Genomic DNA, 27,519 nt, shown 5'->3' with positions numbered 1-27,519 from the left:
TGGAATTCATTGTGAATGTTTTATGTTTAGGGGTTTATATATATTTATGGGGTAAAAGTAAAATCATAATTGTAAAAAGAAAATTCAGTTTTACATCGTACGATTCATGTAATAGAATAATGTATAGTATCAAGAAATTGTATATTTAAATATACAATTCCTTGATAATATTGAGAGATAATGTCGTTTGACATATTGAATTGAATTAAATTTTCTCTATGTACAATATTGTACAATTGTATACAGGTGAAAATAAAAGAGTCATAGGCCAGTCTCTCTTAGACTTGTGAGTTTGATTTCTTTTGGGAATGTCTCGCCTTTTGTCATATAACAAAATCATCTCGTTTTCTTTAAGACGGGTTAAATTTAATGTCAAAATTTTACAATACAAAAAAAACAAAAAGAGGTAGAAGCAATGCCCCTAAAGTTATGACATATCAGGGTCGCTTTTATATCACAGCTTCAATTCTTGTAAATTTATATTTAGAACACGTATCAAAATTCTAAATATTTAAAGATGGCACAAAAAAATATAGTCTTTGGAGATTTCGAAAATTTCAAGTATTCAAAAAAAAAAATGAATAACAAGGCCGACTTGTTGTTATAACCCTTACAATCCTGTGAGCTGTAAAGCTCTCTGCTTTTGCATTTCATACATATACATATACTTATTGATATCGGTAATTGGTGCTTTATGTGATCCAGACTTAAACAAAATTGTAAAATTTCGAAAAAAAAACAAAAGCCATCAAAGTTTTCAAAAGCCATCAATATTATGAATATGTATGTTAAAACATATATTCATTGCTACAAGCACATTTATTAATCGCTGTTTTTTTCTTAATTCTTGAAAATGTCATGTAGCATACAATGTGTAAGTACTATTTTGTTAAAAATGATTGCATATTATTTAAGTTTTGAATTTAGCATTTGTAAAGGAACGATTAACGAAAAAAATACGTTCAGCTGTCACCATTGTAGGGGACTCGGATTTATTGTTTTTCTCACGGATATAATCGTGTAAAATCAGATAGTTTAACATAGAATAAGTATTTGTGTGGTTAGAACTCCACTGGACGTCTCCATAAATCTTGAAATCATAGGTGGATAAATAAATGTGAAGATTGATAAAATTCAATTTTGATGTTACTACTGAATATAAGGATAATTTTGTATTCTTATAGCACTGTAAAAATAAGAAGATGTTGTATGATTGCCAGTGAGACAATTGTCGCATGTATTTGTTATTTCAGAATATATTTTATTAACAAATATGACATATATCTGATGAATCTTTGCTTCAGATTATATCCTACAATTAATTATCCAATCATAAGTATCCGTGAATAGTAGGCTGATAACAGGTGTAACTGACGGAGAGGTTATCTCCTGTATTACGTATCATTATCTAATACTAGATATGCAAGGTTCGCGCAGTCGGAATATCAAGATATTTAGAATATGAGAATGTGTATAACACTGATTTCTTACGGAAATTTTGGCGGGAGTTCGCATCTAGTGCTAATTACAGATATATCTTAGCTTAAGTTCGAATAGCAGATTTTCTTGAAATTTGACATGCATTTTATAAAAAGAAAATAGATTCAGAATATGATTATCAAATAGAATTCAAGACTTTGGACAGGCACATAAAGAAGGTGTCGAGGTAAAACTTGTTTGTAAGTGCAAAACCTCATCTAACAAGAGACAGTTCAGTTACAGCACAACGCCAAAAAACAATCTGAAAAAAAATCTGGCGGGAATGGCACAATCACAACTTATATAATACCAAAAGACACAGCATACTGCTTATGGGTATTCACAGTTACTAAACTCTAGTTTAAAGCCAAATACTAATAAAAAAAAATCATGTTCCACCAAACTGAAGTGTTAATTAAAGCACTTCTAATGGATTCTGCGTATGTACGACATAAAACCTGAAATGTAAGAATATTTATATTAATTTTAAAGTATCATCAGGTTTTCACATAAGAACAATATCATTACATATATGATTATATTATTTCATCAAATTCAAAGTCAATTCTATAATACCAATAAAACATGCAATTTTGAAACAACCACTACGGTTTATAAATTCATAATCTTTCATATTTTAGAATATGCTTTTTCCAAACAAGTTCAAATCCGGGTTTGAATCTTGATATGTGAACATGTACGTTTTATACATACTCATAGCTGGGTCGCTTCCGAAAGATATTTTAGAAAAAGCAGACACGATTTATTTTGTCATTTTCTTTTGAAGCACAGACATTAAAACTTGTCAAGTGCTCGTTATATAAAAAAGTCGACTTAGAATTGTAAAAAAAAACTAAGTGTTCATTGGTTATATAACTTCAATTTACAACGTGTTGAATTTTAAGTGGTGTCTTCCTGTGAAGCACAATGCTATAAACTTTAAGATAAACTGATACATTTCAAGCTTTTCACATTAATAATTCCCAGGACAGAAAAAAATGTTGCTAGTGCCATCGTAGAAAGACCATTTCACCTCAACACGATTTTCTTTTTTAATGAGCAAATCCAATGCGCATAGTTATTTAAGGGAATAAAATAGAAATAGAAATCAAGAATCAATTTTAGAATAATTTCTGATTGTAGCCAGCACTAACAGTTGATAACTTTTTTGTTTTATTCACTCAGTAACAAATAAGCAACACATGCTGCGTTGTTAGGCCATATTCAACATTATTTTCGTGTGTGGATACACCTGAACTGCATGCATGTATACTGATACATAGATATAGGAGACCCTATATTCATTTTATATCACTTTACTTTAATTTTAAATAATACACATTTTGTAAGTTGTAAGTTATAATTGTTTACAAAAACTGCAACTTGAATTAAGCTGTGATGAATTATTTTACAATGGAAGGTTGCTTGTTGCACTTTTTTCACTGACATACTTTCTGCATGTACAAAAAGCTTTCATTTCCATATATCTCTAAGCCTCTAACAAATTACGTTATATATTCCCGGGATGTTCTACATTTAACCAAGTATTATTTCATATTGTGTAAATTGTCAATTTAAAATTATATCTAGTATATTGAAAATATGACATATTTACATTTAATGAAGGATAATGATAAGTTGTTTTCATCTGTACTCTAATATATCAAAGTCATGTTCTTATAATGTATTCGAATTCTTTTTTGCTTACAAAGCATTGTTTAACTACCAACTGGTATGTACAACTCACTCTCAAAAATTTCAATTCTAATGCACTGAAGGCAAATTTTAAGGGAATTCTAAGTTTTAATGTAAACGCGTTCAAACACCTTTATAGATACCTATATAAGTTGTTTTTCATGGTACCCTGCATTAGATACGGTCTTTGTTTTACTTTCTAATCCTATCTATTTTGCAGTAAATGTCTGTTCAGAAGCTATGAAATACCTAATTTTACTGGTCGTCTTATCTTGTTGTTTTTAATTACAGTAGAGCGTTATGTAACTCCCACACTCTGTGTGGTTGTTGACTTTCCAATGCTAATCATTTAAAATAAATCAGATTCAGGATTATTCAGCATTGATTCATAACAAGCATTTGTTCAGGCGTTTGATTCGAAATGGTTGTATGCGTCATTTATTGTTTGTCCGAGCACTTGTTTATGTCGTGTGTATATAAAAAAAAAAGAAGATGTGGTATGATTGCCAATGAGACAACTGTCCACAAGAGACCAAAATGACACAGACATTAACAACTACAGGTCACCATACGGTCTTCAACAATGAGCAAAGCCCATACCTGTTTGTCTGTTTTCATGTCTCCACGTATAGTTCTTGTTATTTTTTTGTTTCGTTTGTCTATTTGGAAGCGTTTTGTTCGTGTTTGTTTGTCCTTGCACTATATACCGTATTCATGTTGTTGTCTTTAGTTCATGCACTTATACTTGCTCATGTTTATTTGACTTTATAAAGTTTCCTTGTGTAATTGCATGGTGCTTGGTCTATATGTACTCGTCGTGTTCGTCAAAAATTCACCTGGTTATGACGAACGGTTTTAATACCGTGAGCAAAACATGGGGGAATGTGAGAGGAATCGAAGTATATTTTTTTTATCAAATATTCGATCACATTATTCAACTTTCGATCGTTATAACTCACTTCGAATTATTTAGAAATTATTTAATTTGGTTAATGGTGGTAAGTGTTGAATAAATCAAAGTACATCGTAGGTTGGATATGAGATATAGTTAAAACTATCGCAAATGCAATGATGTGTATTGATATTCGTGGACTTTTTCTACCGCAATTGTCCTCGTGTGATACATTACACTGACAAATACGATTTGATTTTTGATTTTTTAATTTTTGTGTTTTTTAAAAAGCAACTTTTAAGCACTGCATTTAGGATTTTTCGTGGCGGACAGTTTTTATTGGCAGTGGAAGCCGGATGTACCTGGTAAAAAGGGGTTCGAACTCATAACCTCAGTGTTGACTGGTTATTGATTGCAGTAGTTACTACGACGACTCGGCCACCGATGCTCCTTGAATAATGCGATCAGGTGCATGTGTTTTGTTTAATAATTGTTTAACATTTGACTTGATCATTTTGCAGAAAATATATTATTGTTTCTTGTTGCTGATTGTGCTTATCTGACAATAATCACATTATATTTTACACGTTGTATTTGTCTTTTAAACGACATTACAAAGATAACGTAACAGCTTAAGTAGACTGTAATCCACTTTGCTGTTTAAAATTTGTTTGATATACTGCCAAAAATGATGAATTTGTAAAAATTAAAAAAATGGAGGGACAACGGGGACAATCAGGACAAACATTCATTTATATCGTGGACACATCTTCATTTTAGAAACATATAAAAAAAAAAGGAAAAGAAAAAAAGAAAAAAAAACAATCGAAAACAAAAATTTGTTCGTTATTCAGTTCTCTAAATTCCTTGGTGTGTTGAAGGAAGTAGTATCAAATTGACTCGATATTTAATCCTCTAAATTCATCGGTGTGTTAAACACAGAAATTTTAAGTTAACTCTTTATTTCGTCCTGTAGATTCCTCAGTGTGTTCGATGAAGTAGTATTAAATTTGCTTTTTAATTTGCCCTCTAGATTCCTCAGTGTCTTTTTGAGCCAGTAGTAATAAATTGGAACGTTATTTTGTCTTCGAGATTTCACATCGAACTCGTAGTATTTAATTTGCTCGTGATGTTGTCCTCTTCATATTCCACAGTGTTATCGACCACTGATATAAGTAAAATGTACAATTTGATTGTTCAATTGTGTTTTTAGTTAAACCTTCACCAGGAATCTGGACGTTATGGATAAAATCATGAACGCGCAGAATGCTGAAATCAATGAAAGAAGTCATATGATGATAATTGTTCTTTTTATATATAAATATGACTATACCTTTTGATTTTTGAATTGTCTTGTATAGAAGGCTATCGATAATTGAAATTTCAAAGAAAAAAAGCATTTTATTGAGATTTCGAATTTATTTTACTATGCTAAAATTGTAAAAAATATGTTCGTTACACGTGTTTTGAAATTTTCATTAACGTATTTTTCAATTTAAAAGCGCAGATCCAATAACTAAATCATAATGAATGTTTTCATTCATAACTTCTCTGCAAAAACTGAAATGACAAAATATTGCATCTACTGGCAATAAAATAACGTTAATTAAATCCAGATGAGCCAAAACTCATTCTATATTATGCACGTGTAAACAATTAATACGCACAACATTAAACATTCTGGCACGAGAATTAGGTAAACATATTGGAATCATTATCTCGTTCGCGTGTCCACGAAAAATGATACCGTTAAATATTCGAACACATTGAAGTACTCTTTTAAAGTTTAATACTAACCAATAAGCAAATTGTAGGTATAAAAGCAGTCTCTGATCTGTTGTTATATATATTGGACTTCATTTTGAATTTCTATTCATCTAAACATTGATAAGTTGGCTTTTTGGCTCAATATCCTAAGGAGAAAATTGTATGGCGCAATATAACCTTCATCAGTGTAAAGGGTTTTATAATATGGTAATGATGTTTATACAAAATACAGCATTGTTGAAAGATTTATCTGTAAAGAAGTAAAGAAGCTATATATCACTGTAAAGCATAATCTGAAGTGTGAAAAGTTAGCTTGTATAATGTTTATGTTTTTGTATTATTGTTATTTATTTGTTTATATGTGATGAGTCCTGATTATGTCAAGATAGGGATTTAATGGGGACAAAAATAAGGCAAATATATTTAGAATTCCATACAAGAGAATAGAAGCGATACGGGGTATCCTCAATAACATAAGATAAGAATTTGAACAGCAAAATGTACAAAAAAGCAAAGTAACAGTGCTTTTTATTGCTCTCCTTTCACTCAGATTTTCATTATATTTGTAATTATAGTTTATGCTAGATTATGAAATAATGTTCCTTGAGCTAATTGTTAAGCCTCTCCCTTCTTCGCCATATATATATAGTTGTCATTAAAAACTCATTAATGCAAAAAACTTGCTTATGTTGTAATGGTTTCTACTTATACATGTACTTCTTCATTCAAATGGAAATTTAACTGTTATCGATTACTATCAAAGATTTAACTATTATCGATTACTATCAAAGATTTAACTGTTATTGATTACTATCAAAGATTTAACTGTTATCGATTACTATCAAAGATTTACCTGTTATCGATTACTATCAAAGAGTACTAACTATAAGTTAAAGTAATGTGGTATAATACAAAACAAAGGATGTGGGGTATCCAATAATGACACAAAATCAGTGTATGCACAGCACAAATCACAAAAAGAAAAGAAATCCGCTTCTATTACTGTTCTTCCCCTATGGCCTTCAAAAATAAGAAAAACCCTTACCTTATATATTCAGATAGAAGAGGCCCCGACTAGACAAAAACAGATAGTTTTGTTGATCATGTAAGTCATTGCTGTGTACTCCCAAACCGCGGAATAGCGGTTTGACATATTGAGTATTTTCTATATGCCTATATATATTTTTTTATTTACCATATCCTTCAAATCAAGCTGGACAAATCAACTTTAGTTCGTTTTTGAGATTCCGGCATTCTGCTTTTACTTTTTCTGCCATGAGCGTACTAAATAAAGGTTAATGTAGTATACATTTAAGTTCATTTCATTAATATTGTAAAATCGACTTCATTGGATAAATGACCATATGTTAAAATCCAAAGCAGATTTATGTTTCCTCAGTGGGAATCAATAAAAAAAAATCCCGTTAATTTAACTGACCAGAATTAAGTTTATTATCTACCAGCGGTGTATTTTAAAATAAAAATACTTTAAAATCTAACTCACCAGTAACCACGGCTTTATATTAAGTCTTTTCAATTTATATGCAATCAAAATTATTTGACATTTACAGAAATAATCTTGAGTTAGATCTGTAGGCCAGTCAAAAAAAATATGCTAACAGTTCGCTTCAGTACTTTATTATAAATCAGGAATTGGTATGAGATTTACCCAAACATTTTCTTTGCATTTTGGTGGTTTTGTTCCTCTGCAGTTTGTTTAATCCAAGTTAATAATTACTGTAATATTTTGGCCAGAAATATGAATCCGTCTTATGCTAACTTTGAAAGCTAGTTTCTGTAATGTACGTATTAAAATTTGTATCGATTTTATGAAACACATTTTATATAATCAATGAAGTTAAGCTAATGGTCACTGCTCCAATAAATCCAATGGTCCCCACTGGCCAAACGCGATGTTACAGCTTTGTGAAATAATAAAATGTAAACTGTTGGCTAGCATTATGTCAAATAATTGTCCGCGTCATTTTCCCCATTAAAATATTGACATAATTTTGTTTGCTTTGCCTCATATTAATTTTCGAGCAGAACGTTTAAAGAGAACATTGACCGTATTGCTCTCCTTCCATCATAACCACGTGATCATAACCTCTTCAAATCTACAGGGGATTGAAATAGAGACATAATTTAAACTGACCAAAATTGATATAAGACTCCAAACTAAGAATTATGCCTTACTCTCAAACTGTCAATGTCTGGGAAAGAAAACAGAGAGGCGTCATGATCCAGTACACTAATAACAAATATCAATCTGCATAAATACACAATGTGTTTATAACGGTCAATACGGTTTATTTTGTAAACATTACCCTCCTGACAGCAGAATACTTGGCTGTCTTGGTGAGGTAAACATAACTGTAGATTATTGTCCAGACATCCATTTACTGTAATCCCAATGGTATTGTTAATTACGTGGTATTTCACAGACCATGGGATTAAGAAACATGCCAATCCCCTTGATAAACTTATTATCAGCATGAAATATCAATGGCTTAAAAGGAAGTTAACCAATTATTACTATGACGGTTCCTTAATTTTTTGTAATCTTATTTGCGACGTTTTCCATTCGAAATGTTGTTACAAATGTATAATCTTATAAGCATTTATTACCTTTTTGGAAAATTTCATAATTATTCAGAAGCCATGCAGATATTAATACGTGTAATTTTCCTAACTAGCCTCTCAACAACTATAAAAGTAAGCTGATGATCAATTGAACTTTAAAGAACATCGTTTGTGATATCACTGTAGAATAAGTCAGTTTGTGTCAAATGTTTTCTTCCTAATATTATAATGGTCAGTAAAATGCAATGCTAAAGGCCACTGGCACAGACCTGTCAAGTATTTCGGATAGAAAACAAGAAAGTGTCCCTAGTACCTGGATGTCAGATCAGCACTATCATTTTCTATGTTCAGTGGACCGTGAAAATGGAATAAAACTTTAATTTGGCATTGAAATTAAAAGATCATATCAAAAGGAACATGTGTACTTAGTTTCAATTTTATTGGACTTCAACTTCATTAAAAACTACCTCGACCATTAACTTTAACCTGAATCGGGACAGACGAACGAACGAACGAACGAACGAACGAACGGACGAAAGAACAGACGAACGGACACACAGACCAGAAAACATGATGTTCATACATGGGGCAAAAAAAAAGTTGACAGTGCATCTTAAATTTGTCAAAATCCTAATATTGTACCGTTTTTTGTTGGTTGGTGCCTGTATTAACTGTTTTAGTATTTATTGCTTTAGTATAAATCAGGCCGTTGGGTTTCTCTTTTTAATTGAATGTTGTTTTGTTCCCAGAAGACCTTTAATATACAGCATGGGTCTTGCTCGGGTATTGTTGTTAGTGGTACAGCGCCTTGTTCAACTATATGCATATCATACACATTTTAACTTATGAAGAATGTTTTGTGTTCTTGCTGCTTTGCTATTGATTATATATCTCTAGAAAAAATACCTGCCTTTCATGGGATTCTTGTTTGTATACATCGGTTATCAGGTATCAAAGGCTTTAAAGGAGACATTTGTGCACAAGCAAACTTTATTATTAAACAAGTGATGATAATTAATTTCGTTAACACTTCTAGAATTAAGAGTGGGTGTCGGACTGTATTTTCCCCTCGTGCATTAAGATGGCAATTAAATTACAACCGAAATGAAAATCAAACGAGGCTATTTATTTGCACGTGGGGCAAGTTATTATATATTCTACATTAACACGTGCATGAGTTTTAGAGTGAGAACTTAAAGATTTTATTTTTCCGAAGGTAATATACGTCACCATTAATTCAATTTCACTTAAAACGTGGCTTCTCATTTCGACCCATGACCAAGATCCCATGTATTAAAGTTATCATGTTTCAAACGAAAATAGAAATTAAAGTGCCCCATCAAAGAACGTTACGAGTTTCTTGATTGCGGTTCCATTTCGCTTGAATGTACTATGTCAAAATTGAGATGAAAACATATCCAACTAAGTTTAATAAACTAGGATTTAAAGAAATTCCATCGTTGATTTCCGGTTTTTATTTTTTTTGCAGGTGCAAAAATTTGTCTCATAATAAACTAACGAAAATAAACTTATCTGTACAATGAAGATTCACTATATTTTGACTGGTACTTTTTTTAGATTTATTTCTGGTGCCAAATGAGAGTAGCTTATTTCACTTTTAACATATATGCTAAAGTAAATTACTTTGACAATTATTTCATTTCTAAAACTGATAAAGTAGAGTTCGGTATTTTTGTTATAGTATTATTTGTTCTTTTGGTATGTTGCAGTTGCAGCAAATTGACATATGCATCTTATTTATTGACTGCAACATATACATATGGTTATCCAGGACTTCTCCCTTTTAGCAGTTAGACCTGACTAAAGTGGTCAGTGCCGTGTGGGATTACAGATATGCATCCACGTATATTCAAATTTTTGCTGATAAACACACATTATTCGCGAAAATAAGAAAGAAATCGAAAACATCCTACACTATCAAAGAACTTTCCAGAGCCACCTGTATATTGGCTTTCCGTTGGTCAAACAGCCTTAAAAACTTGCTGGTAAGCGCTGTGGGCTATAAATGCGGACCCATAGTGTACAAAATATTTATTCTGAACTTAGTCGTAATTTTAATGTTCGCTTACTGTTGAATTTCAGATCAAAATAGTTATAAAACCAACTAAGTACAAAGTTGAAGAGCATTAGAACACAAAATTCAAAAAAAATGTGCCAAATATGGCTGAGGTAATATATGCCTGGGATTAGGAAATCCTTAGTTGTTCGAAAGTTTCAAAGTTTTGTTCACACGAAGTTTCTAAAAATGACCATATAATTGATATTCATGTCAACACAGAAGTGCTGGTTACTAGGCTATGAGACTGTCGCTGGAATTTCATTGATTTCAAAGAGCAATCCTTGTGATACTATTTTAAATTCTCAGAAAAAAAATGTTCACTTTATCTTTTTTTTTTTCTGAATTAGTAATGTAATGTATGCTGTAATTTGGCTTTCATTAGGTCGAACAGAATCATGTAGAGAGAAAAGTAACACTAAAGTGTTAAATATAAGCGATAATACACAGTGAGCCAACAGTGTCAAACATTATATGATTATTATTTGTAATACGTTCCATGTGGATATAGCATTAATTAACTTAATGATTATTGCCCAAGTTATTAGAGTATATTAGTATGTGTTATTATTCTATAAGACCCACGGGATACCATTAACCCCTACTTTTGCACTACATATATATTTTTATATTCTACCTTACTTCGATATATTAATGACTTTGTAATATTTAATTACTCTCTGCATCCAAAGAGTTATTTTGTTTACTCTTGTTTTATACTAGTGTCCTGGTTTCTGTGTGCGATTTTTGTTGTTTGTTTGTTTTGGGTTGTATTTTGATCATGGTTATATTCTTAGGATTTAGTCGACCTATTTATTTGTCTGTTCAATATTGCCTTTTTATTCATTTTGTTTGTTGAATATTTCTTCTAAACATTCCCACTGGTAGAATACAGTTACAAATGAGGGACGAAAGACACCAGAGGGACAATCAAACTCATAAATCGAAATCTAATGTTATAACAGTCCCGGTAAATAGTCTTATTCGGTAGGTAACATATCATCTGTGAAACGCTTATTCCATAATGGTCAACCAACTCGTGTTGACGTCCGTAAAAATTTACATTTAGTTATCACGATTTGTTTGTTCTTGATTCCGTTATCGTCAGTTGCTCGATTATCACTCGGTTATTACAGTTTGTAATCGTCTGTTATTCATTTATCGTTTGTTGTTCGTTCATCACTCAGTTATCATATTTTGTAATCGTTCTTCATTCAGTTATCACGGTTTGTAATCGTTCTTCATTCAGTTATCGCGATTTGTTTGCTCTTTATTCGGTTATCACGATTTGTTTGTTCTTCATTTAGTTATCGTGGGTTGTTTGATTATCACTCGGTTATTGCAGTTCGTAATCGTTCTTCATTCAGTTATCTCGGTTTTTGTGTTCACCAATCAGTTTGTTCGGTTACCATTCGGTTGTCGCATTTTGATGGTTTTTCATTCAGTTATCACGATGTGTTCGTTCATTAACGTTTTTTCGTTTTTTATTCAGTCATCATGGTTTGTTAGTTACGTTTTTACGTTTCTTTGTGCTTCATTCAGTTGTAACGGATTCCTGTATCAATCGGTTGTCGCAGTTTGGTTTATAATAGATAAATTTGAAAACTAAACTTTAGACTGCCACTTTCCTTAGTTGTGTAGAAGTTAAAATGAAGCAAACTATTGACGTGTTATTTAATTAGAAAAAGAATAATATGGCGACACTTTGTCTACAGGTTAAAATTTTTCCTTGTTAAAATGCTTAACACTTGTCAAAACATAAAAATGAGAAAATATTTTGTTTGTAATATTTGTAATTCCAGTTATTGTAAATAACCTTCTGAGCTATGGTAAAAATTAACTCTCATGTCATCAATAAAATCAAATAAGCAGTTTGTTCAGTCTTGTGAAAACGAGTATGTGAAGAAAGGAGTTAATTACAATCACTAATAATGATAATTTAGTATTGTATACTGACTTTGAGAGAGAAATAAAGGTCTTGCAAACGGCATGATGACAGCATTATTTTGGAGAATATGAGAAAAGATCAAGCTAACGTTGCATGTTAACGACTACTCGTTGATTTATCATACAATATATCACTACAATTTGGTAGATACTAGCACTTCTAATCATTTTACAAGATAACCCCCTTAAAACATACGGTTAACGAGTGTGCCTATCTTTATAATTCATTTATTGCTCAAATTTGATATTAAAATAAATTTTGAAAACGATACATTTTCTCACGGGTTATTAGCGCTATGATTGTGTTTGTATAGTGGTATTACCCCTGACTGATTGTTTGCTATCAAATTTGAAAGCTTTTTCTGAAAACATATCACTGATAAGGAAATGCTTCTTGATAAAATGAGATGTTTATGTCAAAAAACTAAAATAGCAAAATCATATCTGATTTATTCAATATCCATGGGAAAAATCATGGTCAATGTAGTAATCGTGGGAAATTCATCCGATAGATGTCACTTTTGAGGACCTAACCACTTATATAAATACGTTTAGTATTTTTATACATATTATTAATTATCAAATACTCTACAAAATTTCAAATGAAATATAGAAAGCGTAATGGACAAGCGACGATTGTTTGGGCCCAACTGTACGAATACAAATGAGATATCCAACAGAAAATCAGCGCATTAAAACAAAAAACTCATATGGAGGTTATCGTTCTGCTTTCAACAATACAGAAGTGTGTATACAACATGTCAAACTCTGTACTGTTCCGAGTAAAAACAAACAACATTTAGCATAGACTTATGAGTATAAACCTACTAGTTTTGTTTCATATATATATATTTTCGATGTCCAGAGCCAAAAAAGATGTTTGGAACATATAAATAGTATTTTGAAAATAATTATAAGCAGTATATATAACTTCACACTCACTAAGAATTATTTTGGCCATTAAAACATAAATTATAAACACATCAACATAGCAAAACTAAAATTATTATTATTTTTATCATTTACAGTTGTTTTCCGTTCATTGGTTGATAAATTAAACGTTTGATATTGTCACGTTTTATAGAACTCTACCGTTTGGAATTTATCATGAAATTCAGTATTTTTATCAATACCTTTTAACAATTTTGGCTTTTTATCAAAACTTCTAGGTAGGTAACACCTGTCTATAAAGGACCACGCTGCTAGAATATGATAGTGATGAACAATGACTACCTATGTTCTAACTTACTACCCATCTATAGCTTTGGTATCATCAACGATAATTTAAAAACATTGGAAAGCAATCTCGACTATCCACTTTCCCCTACTCCCCTTTTGAATACTTTCAGACAATTAAATAACCTGTGGAATCTGCTGGGAAGGACTGACGTAACTTTATTCAAAAAGAGCTAACACAAAAATAAATATTATTTCGGCAAGTCTTTTATTTTTACTACTTAAGATACCCTGTAACTTAACCAATCTTTCAATGAGTTTTTGTATCTCATTCTCTCAATCGATTTATGACTTTTGAAAACCGTTATACTACTGTTGCCTTTATATATCTCAGTGAAATAATTGAGATTATTGATACTGCTGAAACTCAAAGGTCTACTTCATATCTTAATATTTTTCCTTATTTTGACACTATTGAATGATTTTAAACTATAGTATAGGACAAACATTTCAGTATCAGCGTGCCAATTTTCGACTTCCCATATCATATAGCAGTAACTTACCAGTGAACTATCGTATGGCATTAAAATGGCGGTCTCAACTAATTTTTCAAGTTTGGAGATGCTCATAATTATTAAGTGGTCTTCAATTTTTTTTTAGCTTAATACGCATCTCGGCATATTCGAGAAGTGGTATAAATTAGATTTGGATACTGATAATTTTAAAAGAGTTATTGATGAATTTACAATCTCAATCATTAAAACATTGCAGCAACATTAAAACCTTTGATTTTTCAACTCTTTATACCACTATTCCACATACTAAACTTAAAGCTCGACTGATAGAACTCGTCAGCTTATGTTTCTTTAAAAAAGAAAAATAGAGTACTAGACGTTTTAAATATCTAGTTTTGGGCAGGAATGCAGCTTACTTTGTAAAAAATCATACAGAGTCAAGCAAAAAATACACCGAAGAAGATATCACTGCCATGCTGGACTTTTTAATTGACAACATATTTGTTGAATTTGGAGGTTTGGTCTTCCAACAGACTGTTGGAATCCCAATGGGTACCAATTGCGCTCCTCTACTTTCAGATTCGTTTTTTGTATTCCTATGAAGCAGAATTTATCAAAGGGCTTGTACAGATAGGAGAAAAGAAATTAGCCCAGTCTTTTAATTTCACCTTTCGGTATATTGATGATGTACTGTCTCTTAATAATTATAGATTTAGTGGTCACTTACATTTAATATATCCAAGTGAACTTGAAATTAAAGATACTACCGACACAGATTAATTTGCTTCATACTTAGACCTTTTTTTCTCGAAATGACTACTGATGGTAGGTTAAATACCAAAATTTATGACAAACGCGATGATTTTAATTTTCCTGTAGTCAACTTTTCATTTCTGTGTAGCAACATCCTCGCGTCACCAGCAGATGGAGTATATGTGTCTCAAGTGATACGTTACTCTGATCTAGAGATAGCTCAAAGTACGTTGAACGAGGAACACTGCTTTCTCAAAAGTTGCTAAGACAGGGCTATGAATCAGTCAAATTAAGGTCATCACTCAAGAAATTTTTTAGTTGGCATCATTGATTGGCCTTTATAAAAAAAAAAGTGTGTCAAAAATTATATTTGATATTCTTCCTCAGTCATAATAACCTTCCTTCATTACCGAACTAATCAAACAAATTACATGACGGGTGTCGTATACCGTGCAGGAAATGCTCACCCTTCCGGAGCACCTGATTTCACCTGATTTTTAGCGGATTTCGTGTTGTTTCTTAATTATTATTTATAACTGTTGATGTAAATGTCCTTTGGGTTTGTGAGTCTTTGTTTACTTCTTGGTTTTGATTGTTATTGTCTCTTCTAATGTATTTACGAAATTTGAATATTGGTTAACTAAAACTTAACCTGATTTTCATAGACCTAAATACAAGATATTTCGTTATTCTTCGATTGAATAAATGTGACACCATTTCGTGGGTCACAATGTTAATGCATTTATCTGACACAATCAACTTTATTATATCATGTATATGATGAAGATAACTGTCTAGTTGTATAGAGAGTCACCACGTAGATAGACAGGAGCTAGATGTTAAATGCTGATATTAGTTGTAATTAGCAAGTATACTGATTAATCACTATAGACAAATTATGAAATTATGATATATATTTATCTTTCAGATATCTGTGTCTGCTATAAATATTTTCGTTTACAAGGTCACCTTACTAAAATATAAACCTTCAGGTTCATACAGGTCGTATAGAAACAAATAAATCCAACATAGATAATACTTCTTAAAAGTTGATGTTACTGTGAACCCAAATATTCTATGATACATTCATTTTGAAAAATAAATAACAATTCAGCAAAAATTTTATTCTTTCATAAATTGGTAGGCAATCGGCTTTTTTATATATACTAACAGAACATACAAAACAAATGTATAGGAAACATATACATAGATACAACAACGTTTGCGAGCTTAGTGTAGAATCACTTGTTTCATATTTGACCTTTAGAAATTAAGAAAAAAAAATCAAATTGAATGTCATAGAAACATTTGACAAGACGTTTTTCGTATTGCCAGTTTGTGCAGCTTTTCCAGCTGTTATCACATTAACTGAAATAAAATAAATGATACCCCCGCTTTGGCGGCCACCAGGTTTATAACTTTATTGCTTTCGTATTTTAAGAAAGCAAAAAAACAAAACAAATTCATTACTGTGAATCTCATTTAACTACTAATATACCGACAGGTAAAAATAAGATATATTTTTATTATCCTTGATGATTACCCCCAGATGTGTTGTTACGTTTAAAGGTTGAAAATAAATAAACAATTTCATTTCACACTTTCAATAATTATGAAGAATTAAGAGTCAGGTGTTTAAGATTTAGTGACCTACAGCGGTGTGTATAAGCTTACGGAAATCCATTCATGTAATTATGTTCTTTTGTTTATTGATACTAGCATTAAAGAATTATAACAGTCAAGGCATTGGAGATCATGGCTGAACACTTCCTCGTGTGTCTCATGTTAGTTCTTGTGTTATGTGGTGCGTCCTGCTATGTCAAGAAAACTGTGAAAATAAAATGCACATTATGTGGAAACGCCATAAGGCAATTATAGCAGGATTTTTTGAACAATCATTTTTGATTTGGTAAATAAAACAGCAAAACATTAAAACTCGTCACAACAGACGATTTTTTTGTTCCCTGTGATTAATATTCCTTTCGAAAACAACTCAATCGGTGTCTAAGATCTCACAAGATAAATACAAGTGAGAGGTTTAGCGCTATAAAACCAGGTTCAATCCACCATTTTCTGTACCAAGTCAGGAATATGACAGTTGTTGTACATTCATGTGATGCGTTTAATCATTTGATTTTGCCATTTGATTAGGGGTTTCCGTTTCGAATTATCCTCAGATTTCAGTATTTTTGTGATGTAACGTTTCCCTACTCATTAAGTATTCAAGAGTTTGCAGCTGATATCCATATTTATAAAATGTCACCAGTGTCTGAGCAGAGAGTGGATGAATCAGGGTTGTGTCTCTTTTTATCGGAAGATAACAAGGCATTGTTGATAGTAATCAACTTCAAAATTATACATGCTATTAATGAAATATAGCTTGTAGATACTGATGTTGGTTATAATAAATTATAATCCTGGTACCTTTGATAACTATTATCATCTAAATAACGTGTTATAGTGTTCTTTTATTTGTCTTTGTAAATAATAAGCCTTTACTGTTTAGTCCTTTTTTATAATATCCTATCTGTGTAGTACGGTAATTATGAACCCTGCCAATTTGATGTTGTGCTGCGGTCATTGTTTGCATTCAAACTTTCATTTTTCTTGTGTGCTTCCTCTTTATTTTTTATATGACATATACGTGGAAATTCAGTGGCTAATTATACCTATGTAGACATACCTACTATGTCACATCTAAAGTAGTTGGTGACACGTCGATAACCTCACCGGTTTTTGTCTATATTTTGACAACTATTTAAAAACTGTGAACATCCTGTTTACAGACTTTCCTGAACAATAAATAAATGGACATTCACTCGTTTTGTACACTAGATAGTAAACGAAATGAGGTTCATTTCCATATTTTCTTTTTATGTACAAACATTACAACAACACTTGCATATTGTGTTGTTCCTCCTAGAAGACAAGGTGAGTTTCCTATCAATAAGTTCTTGCTTACTAACGGTTGTGAATTGTTACTTAAAGGCAAGAAACTGAAAAAAAAGTATTTGTTTCTTATACATTGGTAGACTCATATACGAATGTCTTATGCACGTCATCACTAATTGGATGATAGGTTACAATTTTCGTAGCACAATTCCTTTTTTCACGACTTACTATAATAACATCGACATATCATTTCACAAGGAAAACACTTTCTGTGTAATTGTTTGCGGAGGACCAGCTTTATTCTCTAGAGGGCAGTTGTATTTCTGGTTGATGGTGAAATTTTTGTTTCTCAATGTTTCTTTCTTTCACTTTCTTTTATTTTTTATGATATTGTCCATTCTTAAAATTGAGAATGTAAATGGGGAATGTGTCAAGGAGACAACAACCCGACCGTAGAAAAAAACTACAGCAGAAGGCCACCAACAGGTCTTCAATGAAACGAGAAATTCCCGCAACCGGAGGCGTCCTTCAGCTGGCCTCTAAACACATATATACTAGTTCAGTGATAATGAACGCCATACTAATTTCCAAATTGTACACAAGAAGCTAAAATCAAAATAATGCAAGACTAACAAAGGCCAGAGGCTCCTGACTTGGGACAGGCGCAAAAATGCGGCGGGGTTAAACATGTTTGTGAGATCTCAACCCTATCCCTATACCTCTAGCCAATGTAGAAAAGAAAACGCATAACAATACACAATTTAAAATTCAGTTCAAGAGAAGTCCGAGTCTGATGTCAGAAGATGTAACCAAAGAAAATAAAGAAAATGACAATAATATATAAATAACAACAGACTACTAGCAGTTAACTGACATGCCAGCTCAAGACTTCAATAAAACTGACTGAAAGATTATGATTTCATCATATGAACATCAGGCACAATCCTTCCCGTTTAGGAGTTTAGTATCATACCATCATAAAATATATGAGAAGAACATAACCAGTGTCATGCCAACAACTGGTTTTAGAATAAATGTGTTTAGTTCCGACGCAAAGATCCTATAAGTGAATCAATAATAACGCCAAAATATGCAATCTTTAATGACCTGACAACAGTATCGTAGCTATATCCCTTCTTAATAGGTGTAATACCACCAAATCATGGTACGTCACATCCGGTTGCATACGAAAGTAGGTCTAAAAAATACTCCCTTGAATTTGACCGTTGTAGGTAATTAATCCTACATTTTATTGCAGTAAAACTATTTCTGTGTCATAAACATATGTTTTGGGTATTTCAAAACACCATTATTTTTTATTTGTGATTTCTATAGAAAATTTTGTAATCTTGAGGTTACATGGTGACTCAACCTGGTACACAAATAGAATAAGGGGAGAAATTTGATTGGTCAACTTCCATGATGGTTATTTTCTTATATGCAATGAAATGTTATGTGAAACTTTTTCTATAGAACTGGACAGAATAAAACTTTACTCATGCCAAGTATTTATTTATTTGAAACAAAGACAAATTCTGCACAATTTTTTGAAAAGTGCAAATTTAACAAGGACTAATAGGGGAAAATCAATGGTGGTATTACACCTTAATAAGTCTATTCAAAGGTTTTGTTAGTTTCTGAGGTGAATACTGGCACTTTTGTGCTTTATAAAGAATATTTCCATAAAAAATTGGATGTGAAATACCTGAACGTATAAGAAGTCTGCATGTTGAGCTATATTTACGAATGATGTCCTTATACCGATGATAAAATTTAGTAAATGTTTTGACTAGTTTGTGATATCGAAAACCCTGGTGTTTTAATTTTTCAGTAATACATAAATTTCTCTCGTTAATATCTAAAACATTGTTACATACTTGAGCGAATCGTACAAGTTGAGATGTATAAACACCGTAAGATGGTGACCAGGGAACGTCACCATCTAAAAATGGATAATTAACGATAGGAAATGAAAAATCAGCTCTTTTATCATAAATTTTAGTATTCAGCTTTCCGTTAGTGATATAGATATCAAAATCGAGGAAAGGGCAGTGGTCATTGTTAGTATTAGCTTTATTTAAAGTAAGTTCAACAGGATAAATTTCTTTAATATACATACTGAAGTCGTCATTATTGAGAGCCAAAATATCATCCAAATATCTAAAAGTATTATTAAATTTGTGTATCAGATGTTGTTTCGATGGGTTGTTGCTAATTTTTGTCATAAATTGTAACTCATAGCAATACAAAAACAGGTCCACAATAAGTGGTGCACAGTTAGTCCCCATCGGAATTCCGATAACCTGACGATATACGGAATCCCTAAAGCGATCAAAAATGTTATCTAGTAAAAATTCAAGGGCATACATTTGTTTTATGATTTTGATTTGCTATATCTTTTTTGCTTTTTACATCACACTTTTTTATTGACATCAACAGTAAATTTATTATTCACCAATTTTACAATATTTCTGAAACTACAAACCATTGCTGCCGAAATATTGTTTTGGAGAAAGTACACTGTGCAACTGGCAAATGCTAAAGGGGTTGGCAGGATCTAGTATACGAATTAAATGAATTTTCTGTACCAAACACATCCAACCTTTCCTTTCAGATTATGTTAAACTCTTATAAAAGTTGCAAGTAAATTGTTAAAAGCGTTATGATGTGAAGTCTGTCGCTTGTTTTTCAAATGCACTATTCTTTTATTTTATGAATAAGTTCGTAAAACAAGTAGAATCACAAAAATACTGAACTTAGAGGGAAAACAATCGGAAATTCCATAACCACATGGCAAAATTAACTGACAAAACACGTCAAAAACGAATGGACAAGAACTGTCATATTCATGACTTGGTACAGGCATTTTCAAATGTAGAAAATGGTGGATTAAACCTGGTTTTAAAGCGCTAAACCTCTCACTTTGATGACAGTCTCATCAAATTCCGTTATATTTACAATGATGCGTGAACTAAATAGACATAATAAATTAAAAAGTCAAAATATAGGTACAGCAGCCATCATCGTGTAACAATTTTAAAAGGAACAATTTAAAAGAACCCAATTCTACAAACACACTCATTGATTCGCGTGTCTGACGTCAGAAAATTTTATACGTCACATAAATTTGTCATTCAAAGAATATAAAACAATTTAAAAATTTCACATGGGCAATGTTAGCATACAGGGTTAAAAAATCAAAGTATATAAGAATTAATTTCAGAAATAGACCGATATTTAAAATAGTCCAAAAGTTATACATGTATAGAATTTATAAGAATCTACAAATAGTTCATTCCACTACGCGATTGAATAATTTTGCACGTTTGTGGTTCAACGTATTCTCTACAAAAGAAACACAAAAAGACGCTTATAGGATACAAAACACACCAGCGAAAAAAGAAAGATAATACAAACACATTGACGGGATGTTTAAGTATTAGGCCACGTAGTTATAACATACCAAAAACATCAAGTCTACCAAATATTAATTATAAAAGAAGAAAAAAAATATACTGAATTGTGAAAAATGCTGAACATATTCCGTATCAACTTCACAAATAATACATTATGGCATTGAATTATAGATTCTAGGTAAATAATACATCATGCCATTGTGTGTTTCTTTGTTGAAACAGTCATCTTTTATAGTGATTAAGATTTTATTACAAAGTTGACTCTTGTATCCATATTTTTTTTAACGTTTCTACCTTATAAGTGTTTCGCTCACTCACTGCTGTCAATATAATATAACTCTATGCGACTGTCATAAAGTGGGAGGTTTATTTTGCCATTAAACCAGATTTAATTCACCATTTTCACATAAGAAAATGCCTGTTGTTTGAGCTTTTCATTTTGCCATTTAATAAAAGTCTTTCGCGGCGTTTCGTTTTTTCCTTGGAGTTGGTATTTTTGTTTCTTTTTACTGTGGCAAAATTTTCATCACATTTTATTTGCATCATTTGTTTTGCCTTGTTATAAACCGTGAGAGAAAACCTCATGAACAAATAAGAAAAAAACCCATATATATATATATATACTAAATAACGCCAACAAAATCAAGTGGATAAAGAAAGATAACTCCAAATTTAAAAGGTAATGTATACAACTATCGTATTATAAATAAAACAAAACAATAAACATCGACACGCGTTTGTTTGTAGGAGACAAGAGGTATACATGTAAGTTTCTATTTAATTTTTATTAATATAAGGTTTTTGTGTTCCCCTAAAGGTTGAAAGGTGTTTGATGTTGGGTTGGTATTAGTCTCACATGTTAACAGTCCTATATCTACATTTCTATTTTGGGCATGTTATGATACCCGTCTTTACATCTAGATCGCTAGCTAAATTATTATTTTAGATTTTTTACATAAACTGTTTTTATGATGAACGTTTTTGTTGTAGATCAGTGTTGTTCCGGTGTTTTCCTCTTACACTTGTTGTGTTACCCTCGGTTATAGTTTGTGACCCCGTTTCTCGATTTATGACCATTCAACAGCGGTATATACTACTGTTGCCTTTATATAGCACAACCTTATTCATTTCCTGTTATCCATTGAATAAGTAAAATATGCTTGACTGTATTCTTATGCATTGAAAGCTGTTCATTAGCCTTTGAAGGTTGATCTTTGATTCAGACAAGTATTAATGCACACTGCTTTACACTCTGGTGTAGTCGCTTAATTTATATCACATTCTATTTTTTATGATTTATATCTATGCAATTAAGTGTTACTCATGTGATTATGGACTTTCCAAATTGATTTTCCTCTGAGTTCAGTATTTTTGTGATTTTACTTTTTTTCAAATATTTTGGATACAAAGATTATGCCGTTTCTTCATCAAGAAGTTCTGAACCCGTTTTGAAAAGTTTATTAGTATATCCCCATTAATTTCACTCAATTTGAAATCAACACTGCCCACTGCACGCGTTTTATTTCATAAAAAATGTTCATCTTACTGCCATAGCTTCGAATCTTGATACCTGTGCTTTCTAATGCCATTTATGCATAAGTGTCTAGACTCTTAAACAATCTGTATTACTTTTAATTACAGGAATTAAACAGAATAAAATACATAACATATGATTATATAATTAAAGAACCAAAATAACTGAATAAACAATGACCAACAATGTTTGTTGAAATTATCATTAAATTTGGAGGAAGTGCAGTAACCATAAAAGACAAGTTGGAAACTCTGAAAGATGACGAACTGACACAAGCATGCATTATTGTCAAGAAATTTCTACAACAAAACAAACGGATTGTTATTGTACATGGAGCTGGGTATGTGGTTAGTCTGAATTAATACTATTTAAAAACTTACCTATGCACATGATGAATCCCTGCATTCTTAATCTACCAAAATAGGAATATTACCAGTATCAATCTCAATTGTATTGCACCAGATGGGCTTTTCGATAATAAGTGTCTCTTCAGTCATTTGTCAGTGAAGCCCAAGTCCAAAATTTTTGAAAATCCTAAATTTATAAGAAAGAATGAAAAGTTGATAAAACTCAAAGGGACAAAAAGTTTAACCAAAGCCAGTCAATGAATAACAGCCTTGCATGAAGTATTTATATTCCTTAATCTAAAAAAATCGATATATACCAACATTTTTGTTTTATAAAATATTATTTGTGTAAGCTATATCAATAACTTTATATATACATGACACATTTATTGTAGGTCGTTCGGTCACCATCAGGCCAAACAGTACAATGTTAATGCTGGTTTTACACGTGAAGACACGAAAAAGGGATTTTGTATGACTAGAGTGTCCGTCACAAAGGTATGGGAAAAAAATCCTTTAGACCCCTCTTATTTACCAGAAGGTTATATGGCTTAATATTGCATATTACTATTTCAAATTTTAGTTGCTGATACACTTGCCTAATTAAAATAATGTATTCGAATTATAGTGATTTCTAGAAATACTAGAGGTATTTGCTGTGTAAGGATATTGTATTTGTCATATATACAGAAATTATTTTATGAAAGAGCATCATTTATCAAATTGTGTATGTTGAATGTTTGTTTCAGAAAAAAATAATATTAGACATTTCAAATCTCGTTACTTTTTGAAAGTATTGCTCCAGTACCATATTTATTCAATATATTATTATTTCAGCTAAATAATATCATAGTTAACCGTATGTGTCTACATGGAGTAAACGCTGTTGGTGTACCGGTAAGTAACTATTGATAAATGTCTTATTTTCTGTGTTGTAGTCATCCTATACTAGGCACCAGCTGTCAACTCATGTTCACCGAGTTGACTCAAATTCTCATATTTGATTTATAACATACTAAAACGTATATCCAAATTACAAAAAGTCTAAAATAAACAGTATTGTCTTAGAATCTTAATCTCTATAGAACATACAACAAAATGCCATGTAAACACTGAGTCTAGTGGCAAAGTACTTTAGCAAAAATGAAAGACAAGAATACAAAACATGTCCGTAATACAATAGTGTTTTGTTCCTTTAGGCTTTTGGATGTTGGACTACCGACAACAGAAATGTTATACACCATAACATCGAAATTGTGAACGATGTATTGGCGAAAGGATTTGTTCCTGTTTTACACGGTGACTGTGTGTTTGACACGACGTTAGGATGTGTTATCCTGAGTGGGGATACCATCATAAAGGTAAGCACATTTATAACACTTGTGCATTTGATACTGAATACTCCTGAATGGGAATACCATCATAAAAGGTGTCTTAAACATATGTTTAAGACTTTTCCATTTGGTACTGAACATTGTTTTATACTGAGTGGGAATACTATAAAAATTATACCCTAGACATATGTGTGAGACTTATCCATTTGGTAAAGTTAAGATATCATTTTGATTTTAACCAATCAATGATTTTAATCCATCTCATTTATTTTCTGCTTTTATAGGATTTATTAGTCAAAATATTAAAATCTCACATGATAGGTGACTAAAGAAGCTGAGGACACTGCCCATCACCTCTATTAAAAAAAAATGAGAGTCCTTTCTCATACGTGCATATGTCTCATTCCCATTACGTGTCTCAAGGTGGCAAATATAATTCAACAAACGGCGGAAAAATTTCAAGAACTTCTAACATGATAACGAGTGAGCATCGACAGATATGACCGCTTCTTTCGCCCCCCCCCCCCCCCCCCCCCCCCCACACACACACACATATATAAATGCAGAAACAGTTGGTTTGAAACTACTCAAGACATCGGAATTGGGAAATTTTAAACTTTGTTCTTTGAGCTATATATATATCATTGTCCATCAGCAAAAGTGTAGATAAAAGAATTGCCATATCACTCGTATTCCTGAATTTTAGTTTCCATGTAAAAGATATAACAAACTTCACCTTGTTCATTCAGTATTGAGAGCAGATGGTAGAATTCTCAATGTTGTAACTATCCACCATCAATACCCACGAAAAGATTGTAAACAACTGTTAAGGGGAGAAAGGACTACAGAGAAAGAGATATCAAAAGGTTTTGATATTATTTAAAATAGCGGACGGTGATTGAACAAAGTCTTTGATTTTTATTTAAATAATTAACTATATTTATTCAATAGGGAACAAAGCATTTTAAACATATATTATGATTTCACATGATTAATTTCAGACAATATCAAAGCAAAACGATGTCAGAAACGTTATATTCTTCACTGATGTTGATGGTATTTACGACAAATCACCACAAGACAAAGGTATTCAGTAATATTTGATTACAATTTCTTTGAAAATATGATATAACATTGTGTTTGTAGCACTCTGTATCTGACCTAAATAGGACGTACGGTGGCATATAGTTGGATTTATCTTCGTTTTTTAAATTCTTATAAAAAGTTTTGTCATTCGCATTCATACAGAATCTCCTAGTTTTTATATTACGTCGACGTCAGTTTCCTATTTTGATTTACTGTAATGTATGATTCGTAGAAATCATTGACGAAAACGTTCTAGCAATTACATAGTAAGGATATCAGTACCAGAACTCTTTAATAAACACTCATTACGTCACAGTGAACATATAGTTAAAGACACGACGACATTAAATTGGATATTTTGACATGATTTTGTCATGATATTTTTTTTTTGGAACATTTTTTGTAGATGCAAAACTGATTCCTGTTATTGCAGTAGAAGAGAATAGAAGCATCTCTGAAGATATATCAACAAAGCGATCGAATATTGATGTGACTGGTGGTATGGAACTGAAAATAGAAACAGCGAAGGACATTGTGATTGATTCCCAAGGCAGAAGTACAGTGTTTGTTTGTAATGTTTTATCAGATCCGTCTACTATTGTCAATACAGATTCAATATTTAATGGAACTATTATAAGATTTAAAAAATAACAGAGAGGAATATCCAGTGAAGAAATACATAACATACCAACATTCTGGACCATGAACATGCGCTCTCTTAAATACTTGTAACATCTATAGAGTAACCATGCACGTATTGTACAGTAAAATCAGTACCTCTAATGTTAATTCTGCCGCTGTGTCGATATCTGTACTTGTTGTACGTTTTCAAGGATATCACCAACCCAGTTGACAGTTCTTCTGTAGTGTCATGACAATACGAAAATTGTGTTCTTAAATTTGTTTTTACAAAATTTTGAAAATTATCTTAAATTAAGGAATACATATATCTCCCTCGTGCACAGCTCTGATTCCGTATTTGGCTCGAAATAACTGACCTTTTCGGGTTATTAGCTCTTATTTCTTTTTAGAATAAATTTGGATTTTCATATATAGGTATTCATAAGATATAGACGATGAATTTAGCTTTTCAATCGTCAGTTCTCCAAATATCTGCAACAAAAAATCCTCTGAACCATCTTAAGGCTAATAAATAATTCAATTAATACGGTAAGCTAGTGCATGTTCACATTAGACGGACTCACAAACATCGTTATGAAGATACGATATATTTGTGTCTGAACTCAATAGGAATTTGTGTTTATGAGTTTTAGATCAGAAAAGTCTTTTTTCAGTAAATTTTCCGGTGGTTTCCAATTCACGATTGTACGATTGATTGCCATTGAAAAATGAGTGTATATAGAAAAGGAACAAAAATTAAGCCTTGAAACGGGTCACATACGAACTCCTCAGAGATGTTACAAGTGTTTTAAACGTATAGAGAGCGTATTTTTAATTTGTTTATAGAACTACAATTAAGCTTTGGCCTTCGTGTGGCCATTATTACCAGTTATCCTATTATGTAAGATCTCTGGAGGTGTCGATGGGGTATTCTGTTGAGACAGATTCCAGCGTTGATTTTGTTGTGTGTTCATATATTTGTCTATATATTATTTTTATCTGTCAGCATTATTTGAATTTGTCCCATTCACACTTGCCTTTCCCTTTCCGTCCAATGAGACTCTGTACAAAATTATCAGACCCAAACAATTTCATTCAATCTTGATCTATAAAATCTTGTATTTTCTAATTCAAAGCACCATACCTCTGCACAAACTCATCAGACCGGAACAAAATGAAATTTAATCTGTTACTTGTCAAACACAATACAAATAGACCAATTTGGACAACATGTAGCATTTATAGCAAGTTTTAACATTGCCATCACTGCTTGTGTAAAATAACCGTTTTTTTTGCCACGTATTTTTCACCTATTATAAGTTTAATCATAAATATATTCGGCATATGAGACTTTTCCAAGGTTCTTAAACAAAATTGTTCCTACGCATGGCTGTATCTTTGTCAA

The 27,519-nt window shown here is 31.6% G+C and overlaps 1 protein-coding gene across 2 annotated transcripts; it reads left to right on the top strand.

Moving 5' to 3' along the window:
• The first annotated feature begins 21,879 nt into the window (after window positions 1–21,879).
• Window positions 21,880–26,544, top strand: LOC134706434 (uncharacterized). Of its 2 annotated transcripts, XM_063565356.1 has the most exons (7): window positions 21,880–21,957; window positions 22,834–23,066; window positions 23,469–23,571; window positions 23,911–23,970; window positions 24,273–24,434; window positions 25,409–25,493; window positions 25,900–26,544. In XM_063565356.1, exons 2-7 carry the CDS (start codon window positions 22,912–22,914, stop codon window positions 26,142–26,144), a joined length of 810 nt encoding a protein of 269 aa, XP_063421426.1. In that variant the 5' UTR covers window positions 21,880–21,957; window positions 22,834–22,911; the 3' UTR covers window positions 26,145–26,544. The 2 variants fall into 2 exon arrangements, with proteins under 2 accessions (XP_063421426.1, XP_063421428.1); XM_063565358.1 differs by lacking the exon at window positions 21,880–21,957 and having other exon boundaries at window positions 22,926–23,073.
• The last annotated feature ends 975 nt before the right edge of the window (window positions 26,545–27,519 follow it).

The sequence above is a fragment of the Mytilus trossulus genome, chromosome 2 (assembly GCF_036588685.1).
Source record: "Mytilus trossulus isolate FHL-02 chromosome 2, PNRI_Mtr1.1.1.hap1, whole genome shotgun sequence".
NCBI classification, from domain to species: domain Eukaryota; kingdom Metazoa; phylum Mollusca; class Bivalvia; order Mytilida; family Mytilidae; genus Mytilus; species Mytilus trossulus.
This window is presented reverse-complemented; position numbering and strand designations above follow the sequence as displayed.